The 9,707-nt window shown below is 42.8% G+C and overlaps 1 protein-coding gene across 3 annotated transcripts in view; it reads left to right on the forward strand.

Moving 5' to 3' along the window:
* LOC142255936 (beta-1,4-galactosyltransferase 3-like) overlaps window positions 1-6,571 on the forward strand; it is a 46,562-nt gene extending 39,991 nt beyond the window's left edge. For all 3 annotated transcript variants that reach the window (XM_075327385.1, XM_075327386.1, XM_075327387.1), the window contains exons 6-7: window positions 212-316; window positions 5,787-6,571. In XM_075327385.1, coding sequence (XP_075183500.1) covers window positions 212-316; window positions 5,787-5,937 — 256 coding nt within the window. In that variant the 3' untranslated portion in view covers window positions 5,938-6,571. The remainder of the gene's footprint in view (window positions 1-211; window positions 317-5,786) is intronic.
* Window positions 6,572-9,707: the final 3,136 nt, after the last annotated feature.

Consider the following 9,707-nt stretch of genomic DNA (forward strand, 5'->3'; position numbering starts at 1 on the left):
TCTCGGCTCATATTTAATGACTCCAAGGTAACGCAGCAGGAAATCTTAAAGTGACAGCGACCCTGCACTACCGGGTAATCGCACAACTAGCAATTCCCTCACTTGCATTCATACGGTTGTATAGACGTACTCCTCCACGATAGTGGCACAAAGTCTAATTAATGTACTATTCCACGTAAACTAATAAACGCTGCCTTCCTCCCCTCCGCAGGGTGGCGCTCAGCGGCATGCTGATATCTCGGCCGGCCGTACGACACGGGAGATATAAGATGATAAAGCACGGGCACGACAAAGGGAACGAACAGAATCCTAAAAGGTAAGATCAGGAACTGAACCCGCGGGGTCTTATCGGCCGAGACGGGCCCGGGGGGGGGGTTAAAGACTGTCATGTGAGTATCACTCATCATGACGAGCAGCACTCCGGCCGTCTCCTGTGTTGCGCTGCTGTCACTTACACTTTTCTGTGCCTCCGAGCCACACATTGTGCACCGTAACCCAAGATCGTGGAAAGGTCCTGCAGGCAGAAGGAGACCTGAACCGCGTCTGCGGGTTATAATGGCATTTACAGAATTACACCTCGTGCTCATTCCTCACCTCTGCCTCCGGGGTATACAGTACACTGAAGAGACAGCGCGAAACTCCACACCAGGCAGTGCGCACATAGCCACATAGTGCAAAGAACAATACTGACACAGGCTGCGCAACACTCAATATACCTGGGGCAGCCGCAAAATGGAAAGAAGCGCAACTATCTACATAGCAAGTATATTATCAGCGCCCCCTATGTACAAGAACATTACTGCTATAATAATACTGCTCCTATGTACAAGAATATAACTACTATAATACTGCTCCTATATACAAGAATATACCTGCTATAATACTGCTCCCTATATACAAGAATATAACTACTATAATACTGCCCCCTATATACAAGAATATAACTACTATAATACTGCTCCTATGTACAAGAATATAACTACTATAATACTGCCCCCTGTGTACAAGAATATAACTACTATAATACTGCCCCCTATGTACAAGAATATAACTACTATAATACTGTTCCTATGTACAAGAATATAACTGCTATAATACTGCCCCCTATGTACAAGAATATAACTACTATAATATTACCCCTATGTACAAGAATATAACTACTATAATACTGCCCCCTATATACAAGAATATAACTACTATAATACTGCTCCTATGTACAAGAATATAACTACTATAATACTGCCCCCTGTGTACAAGAATATAACTACTATAATACTGCCCCCTATGTACAAGAATATAACTACTATAATACTGTTCCTATGTACAAGAATATAACTGCTATAATACTGCCCCCTATGTACAAGAATATAACTACTATAATATTACCCCTATGTACAAGAATATAACTACTATAATACTGCCCCCTATGTACAAGAATATAACTACTATAATACTGCCCCTATATACAAGAATATAACTACTATAATACTGCCCCTATATACAAGAATATAACTACTATAATACTGCTCCTATATACAAGAATATAACTACTATAATACTGCTCCTATGTACAAGAATATATCTACTATAATACTGTCCCTATGTACAAGAATATAGCTACTATAATACTGCCCCCTATGTACAAGAATATAACTACTATAATACTGCCCCTATGTACAAGAATATAACTACTATAATACTGCTCCTATGTACAAGAATATAACTGCTATAATACTGCCCCCTATGTACAAGAATATAACTACTATAATATTACCCCTATGTACAAGAATATAACTACTATAATACTGCCCCCTATGTACAAGAATATAACTACTATAATACTGCCCCTATATACAAGAATATAACTACTATAATACTGCCCCTATATACAAGAATATAACTACTATAATACTGCTCCTATATACAAGAATATAACTACTATAATACTGCTCCTATGTACAAGAATATATCTACTATAATACTGTCCCTATGTACAAGAATATAGCTACTATAATACTGCCCCCTATGTACAAGAATATAACTACTATAATACTGCCCCTATGTACAAGAATATAACTACTATAATACTGCTCCTATGTACAAGAATATATCTACTATAATACTGTCCCTATGTACAAGAATATAGCTACTATAATACTGCTTCCTATGTACAAGAATATAACTACTATAATACTGCTCCTATATACAAGAATATAACTACTATAATACTGCCCCTATGTACAAGAATATAACTACTATAATACTGCCCCCTATGTACAAGAATATAACTACTATAATACTGCCCCTATATACAAGAATATAACTACTATAATACTGCCCCTATATACAAAAATATAACTACTATAATACTGCTCCCTATTATTATTATTATTATTTATTATTATAGCGCCATTTATTCCATGGCGCTTTACAAGTGAAAGAGGGTATACGTACAACAATCATTAACAGTACAAGACAGACTGGTATAGGAGGAGAGAGGACCCTGCCCGCGAGGGCTCACAGTCTACAGGGAATGGGTGATGGTACAATAGGTGAGGACAGAGCTGGTTGCGCAGTGGTCTACTGGGCTGAAGGCTATTGTAGGTTGTAGGCTTGTTGGAAGAGGTGGGTCTTGAGGTTCCTCTTGAAGCTTTCCACGGTCGTGGAGAGTCTGATGTGCTGAGGTAGAGCGTTCCAGAGTATGGGGGATGCACGGGAGAAATCTTGTACACGATTGTGGGAAGAGGAGATAAGAGAGGAGCAGAGAAGGAGATCTTGTGAGGATCTAAGGTTGCGTGCAGGTAGGTACCGGGAGACTAGGTCACAGATGTAGGGAGGAGACAGGTTGTGCATGGCTTTGTATGTCATGGTTAATGTTTTGAACTGGAGTCGTTGGGCGATGGGAAGCCAGTGAAGGGATTGGCAGAGTGGCGAGGCTGGGGAGTAGCGAGGGGAGAGGTGGATTAAGCGGGCTGCAGAGTTTAGGATAGATTGGAGGGGTGCAAGAGTGTTGGAAGGGAGGCCAGAGAGCAGGAGGTTGCAGTAGTCGAGGCGGGAGATGATGAGGGCATGCACTAATGTTTTTGCAGATTCTTGGTTAAGAAAAGCACGGATCCGGGAGATATTTTTGAGTTGTAATCGGCATGAGGTGAAGAGGGCTTGGATGTGTGGCTTGAAGGATAGAGCAGAGTCGAGGGTCACTCCAAGGCAACGAGCTTGTGAGACTGGGGAGAGTGAGCAACCATCAAGTGTGATGGAAAGGCTTGTTGGAGGAGATGAGTGAGGAGGAGGAAAGACAATAAACTCTGTTTTGTCCATGTTAAGTTTTAGGAATCGCGCCGAGAAGAAGGATGAAATAGCAGACAGACATTGTGGAATTTTGGTTAGTAGGGAGGTAATGTCAGGTCCAGAGAGGTAGATCTGTGTGTCATCGGCATAGAGATGATACTGGAAGCCGTGGGACTCTATGAGCTGTCCCAAGCCGAAGGTATAGATGGAGAACAGCAGGGGTCCAAGAACTGAGCCTTGGGGGACACCGACAGATAGGGGGCGAGATGAGGAAGTGGTGTGAGAATGGGAGACGCTGAAAGTTCGGTCGGTTAGGTATGAGGAGATCCAGGATAGGGCCAAGTCTGTGATGCCCAGAGATGAGAGAATCTGTAGTAGGAGGGAATGGTCTACTGTGTCGAAGGCAGAGGACAGGTCCAGGAGGAGGAGGACAGAGTAGTGTCGCTTGGCTTTGGCGGTTAGTAGATCATTGGTGACTTTGGTTAGGGCAGTTTCGGTAGAATGATGTGGTCGGAAGCCAGATTGAAGCCGGTCAAAGAGGGAGCAGGAGGAGAGGTATGAGGACAATTCAAGATGGACATGCTGTTCCAGTAGTTTTGAGGCGTAGGGGAGAAGGGATATGGGGCGATAGTTTGACACAGAGGATGGGTCAAGGGAGGGCTTTTTGAGGATGGGTGTAATAGAGGCATGTTTAAAGCATGAAGGGACTACACCACTTGCTAGTGATAGGTTGAAGAGATGGGTTAGGGCTGGGATGAGGACTGCGGTGATGTTGGGGATGAGGTGCGATGGGAGCGGGTCCAGTGCACAGGTGGTTAGATGTGATCTTGAGAGTAGAGTGGAGAGATTGTTTTCTGTCATGGTGGAGAAGCTGGATTTGGAGGAAGATGGCTGAGTAGCTATGATGAGGGGCTGTGGTGATTGTGGGCCAAAGCTTGCTCTGATGTTGTCAATCTTCCGCTTGAAGAAAGAGGCAAAGTCTTCAGCTGAGATGAGAGGAGAGGGAGGTGGTGCCGGAGGCCTATATACAAGAATATAACTACTATAATACTGCCCCCTATGTACTGTAATATAGTTGTGGCGCTCGGAGGCTTTGTGCAGTGGCTGTTGTCCGTGTTCATTGTCAGCTACCGGTTTCCTGTTGATGTTGGAGACAGTCAGTAAGTTGTTATAGGGTGACAGTCAAGAAAAACACGGAAGCATAGTGCTGCCCTACAGATGGGTGTAGATCTGTGGGCAGGGACCGCAGGCGTATTATTGGGTGCTATGAGCAGCTGATGGGAGTCTGTGTCTTGTTGGTTGGCTACCTGACTGCTTTTCCTGCTTCCGGTTATGGTAGCCCTTCAGTTGTCACCCAACTTTCCTAGAATGGTGGCGTGAGCGCAAGGTCAAGAGCCGGGTTCAATGCCCTATATGAATCCAACACTGCAGACGAGCGACCTCCGATCAGCCAAAAAACTATCTCTGGTTAATAGTTCCAGACCCTTAGCAGAATTATGAGTTCAGCTCTGAGTGTGACTAGGGCAGATCGGAATAACGCCGCTGTGCAGACTGTTGGGCTATGACAGCCACCTGTCCTGTGACTCGCCGCCACGCCTCGCACTCCACAGTAGTCACAGGATGAGAAAACATTTTTGTCTTTTTTTTTTTTTTTTTTGTCCCTTTTTTTTTTTTTTTTTTTGTCCCTTTTTTATTTTGTCCCTTTTTTATTCTTTTGTCATTTTTTTTTATTCCTTTGTCCTTTTTTTATTCTTTTGTCCTTTCTTTTGTCCTTTCTTTTGTCCTTTCTTTTGTCCTTTCTTTTGTCCTTTCTTTTGTCCTTTCTTTTGTCCTTTCTTTTGTCCTTTCTTTTGTCCTTTTCTTTTGTAATTTTTTGTCCCTTTTTTTTTTTTTTTTATTTATTTATTTATTTTCATCCCTTTTTCACTTTGTAACACATAATCATCATCAACCTCTCCCCAAGCCCATCCAGTCCGGGTACAACTGTGACAGACCCTCAGCTGTGAGCAGTATAAGATCAGGACAGGTGTATGTTTCCATTCACTGACTGCAAGCAGATATCTTGGAAATGGTGAAGAATTGAACCCAAAAGGTCCCCTCCCCCTGCACTTGCTGTCCTCCGCAGCCTGCATTCAGTCCGTTCTGAGTAATGACTATATAAGCGATTGCCTATCGCTGACTCATGGGTTCAGAGTCCTCCGGAGCGGGAGGGGGGGTGATGGCGCGGTACCCGCTCAGGCCTTACACGTTGCGCTCCTCCCTCTGAGCCCCTTTTGTTCTGCGTGCTGCATTAGAGGATTTGTTGTGGTCTGTCTCGCAGCTGAGGGTTTGTTACAGTTGTCTCTAGTTAGTCCTGGAGTGTCCAGACCTCATCTCCTGCACTGAGACAATGCTACAAACCCTCAGCTGTGCAGAGCAGATGTTCAGAGGCTTTGGCTTTGTCGCAGGAGCAGGTTTGTTACAATGTATCAGATTGTAACCGCTGCTTCCCGTTTCAGGTTTAACCTCCTGGCCAAGACGAGGCGGACGTGGAAACAAGACGGGATGAACTCCCTGCAGTACACGCTCATATCCAAGGAGCTGATGCCCCTCTACACCAACATCACCGTAGACATCGGCAAAGACAAAAACCTGCGGCCCCGCACCTGAGAGCGTCAGCCGGCGGAGCCCCACACCCCCCCAACATCGCAATATATCAATATCCTTACTGTAATCAATGACTGCAAAACCAAAGAGCGGCCGCCATGGCACCTCCGGACCACTAGAGGTCAGCGCACTCAATCCGCCAATCCCTGCACGCCGCCCGAGGTGCAGGTACCGTGCTGAAAACAGTGGGGGACCCTCCTTCACCCAGAAGAGAATTCGGCTAATTCCCAGAAGTGCAATTTTTTGGTGTTTTCACTTATTGTTTTCTTGTTTTGTTTTTTTTCCACTTTTTAACAAGGATTTTACAGTAAACAGTTGAGTTTGTTGTTTTGTTTTTTTTTTTTTATTTTGTCCTTTTCTTTCTTTTTTTTTTTTTTTCTCTCCTCGGATCTTTGAGTGGACTGACACCGTCAGACTTGGAGTTTCCCCTTAATATATTTTTTTTTTTTTTTTGCTTTTGGCAAAAAAAAAAAATACATCAAAAAACTTTTTTTATATAAATTCTTGGACCTTGTAGTTAAAGGGACGTGCAGACACTTGAATGGATCAAGAAGCAGTATTAACTTCAAACCCAAAGTGCCTTTTAATGCCAATTTATCCTGTGGGATGTGTATAAATATATATATATTCTTGTCTGGGTCTGAGAATCACGAGAATGAATTTTGCTCTTTTTTTTTTTTTTTTTCTTTTTGTTTTTTATTTTTGAAAAGTAAAAAATATCCTGAATCATTTCTGAAATAAATAGATATATACTTACACCCCGGGCTGCTGTTCACACCTTTTATAGCTGGGAATTGTAGTTACATCTCGATCCCCCCCCTATTTCTTGGCACCAGTTGGTTCGGCCCTTGATCTTTTGCATGTAGTGTTGGACTGCACCATTACAGTTGCGGGTTTTTTTTTTTATTTTTGAAAATTGAAAAATATTCTGACTCATTACTGAGATAAATAGATATATACTTACACCCTGGGCTGCATTTCACCCCTTATAGCTGGGAGTCGTAGTTTTGGTAACACCCCGATTTTCTCCCCCCATTTCTTGACATCAGTTGGTTCGGCCCTTGATCTGTTGCATGTAGTGGTGGACTGCACCATTACAGTTGCGGGTTTTTTTTATTTATTTTTGAAAAATTAAAAATATTCTGACTCATTACTGAAATAAATAGATATATACTTACATCCCGGGCTACCGTTATAGCTGGGAGTTGTAGTTTTGGTAACACCCACAATTCCCCCCCCCCCCCCATTTCTTGGCATCAGATGGTTCGACCCATGATCTGTTGCATGTAGTGGTGGACTGCACCATTACAGTTATGGGGTTTTTTTTAAATTTATTTTTGAAAAGTGAAAAATATTCTGACTCATTACTGAAATAAATAGATATATACTTACATCCCGGGCTACCCTTATAGCTGGGAGTTGTAGTTTTGGTAAAACCCCCGATTTCCCCCCTATTTCTTGGCATCAGATGGTTTGACCCTTGATCTGTTGCATGTAGTGGTGGACTGCACCATTACACTTAAGGGGGGGTTCCAAATGATAATACAGGCTAAAATCAGGACAGGGTTGTAAAATTGCAAAATTGAGTTATTGGGAGGGGGGAGTTGTTTCGCTACAGTGCGGCACAACGTTTCTGTGAGGTCACGTCAGGACAAGAGCTGGAGAGCCGCAGATTGTAGTGTCGCACTGCCACCTGGTGGCCACAGCTGCACACTGCACCATGCGTCACCTACAAGCTTTATATCTACGGTGAAGACTGACACTATAATTTTATTCATGAACCAGGAGGCTCAGGATGAACAGTGCTACTGTATGGAGATGTAGGAGCACGGATGGAAACCTTGCGGGCATCAGTCGCCCCTCTATGTGTCAATTTGGTAACTCGGGGTCTTGGGCGGATGATGGGGGTCTTACTTTTTTCCACATTCTCAGGGCTGCACCTTGTGTCCCGGGTGTCGGGTGACACATTGTGACTTCACTGGGATCCGCGCCAGGTGACGTCTCTGCACCCTGGTGCCAGAATATAGGGCACACCTGATCCCATTGTATCTGCACATTCCCACAGAAGTATGATTACAGCTCTGCAGATAGATTTTCAGTTGTGACGTTGTGAGACCCGGTCAGGGTTTTGTAATATGGCTTTACATTACAAGTATAACTGGTAATAAGAGGTGGGGGATGGGGAGCGGCGCTCGGGTGGAGGGTGAGGCTGCGGATCACAGAAATGTGAGAGCGCGTAAGACCGCTGCTGCGATAATGTATGGGACGAACACAGTATGGCCAGTCAGAGCCCTCAGTATAAAGTGCATTATGCCACCATAATGTGTTCAGATAATACTACCATACTGCACACAACTAAAGCAAACATGGTGCTCATAAATAATGCTGTCATACTGCACACCGCTAACACAGATACCGCCATACAGCATACAAATAAAGCCAAAATATAGTGTGCATAAATAATGCTGTCATACTGCACACCGCTAACACAGATACCGCCATACAGCATACAAATAAAGCCAAAATATAGTGTGCATAAATAATGCTGTCATACTGCGCACAGCTAACACAGATACCACCATACAGCATACAAATAAAGCCAAAATATAGTGTGCATAAATAATGCTGTCATGCTGCCCACAGCTGACACCTACAGTGTACTCAAATAATGCTGCCATACTGCTCACAACTAAAGCCACCATACAGTGCTCATAAATAATGCTGTCATACTGCGTACAGCTGACAGTATACAAATAAACTGCCATACAGCATACAAATAAAGCCAACATACAGTGCTCATAAATAATACTGTCATACTGCATACAAATAAAGCCAACATACAGTGCTTATAAATAATGCTGCTGTTCTGCAACATGTGTTCAGATAATACTACCATACTGCACACAACTAAAGCAAACATATGGTGCTCATAAATAATGCTGTCATACTGCACACAGCTAACACAGATACTGCCATACTGCATACAAATAAAGCCAACTTATAGTGTGCATAAATAACGCTGTCATACTGTGCACAGCTGACACCGACAGACCTACAGTATACTCAATGCTGCCATACTGCTCACAACTAAAACCACCATACAGTGCTAATAAATAATGCTGTCATACTGCGCACAGCTGACAGTATACACATATACTGCATACAAATAAAGCCAACATACAGTGCTCATAAATAATGCTGTCATACTGCATACAAATAAAGCCAACAAATAGTGTGCATAAATAATGCTGTCATACTGCTCACAGCTTAACACAGATACCACCATACAGCATACAAATAAAGCCAACTTATAGTGGACATAAATAATGCTGTCATACTGTGCACAGCTGACAGTATACACATAAACTGCCATACTGCATACAAATAAAGCCAACATACAGTGCTCATAAATAATGCTGTTCTGCACACAGCTAACACAGATACTGCATACAAATAAAGCCAACATATAGTGTGCATAAATAATGCTGTCATACTGCGCACAGGTGACACCTACTGTATACACAAATAATGCTATCGTACTGCAGACAACTAAAGCCAACATACAGCGCTCTTAAATAATTGTCATACCGCGCACAGCTGACACAGTATACACAAATAATTCTGCCATACTGTACACAAATAAAGCCAACATATAGTACTCATAAATAATGCTGTCATACTGCACACAGCGAACACCTACAGTATACACAAATAATGCTGTATACCTAGAGCAGACACCAACTTAAAGTACACAAATATTACCCCAATTGTTG

Source organism: Anomaloglossus baeobatrachus, chromosome 11, assembly GCF_048569485.1.
Source record: "Anomaloglossus baeobatrachus isolate aAnoBae1 chromosome 11, aAnoBae1.hap1, whole genome shotgun sequence".
In the NCBI taxonomy this organism is placed as follows: domain Eukaryota; kingdom Metazoa; phylum Chordata; class Amphibia; order Anura; family Aromobatidae; genus Anomaloglossus; species Anomaloglossus baeobatrachus.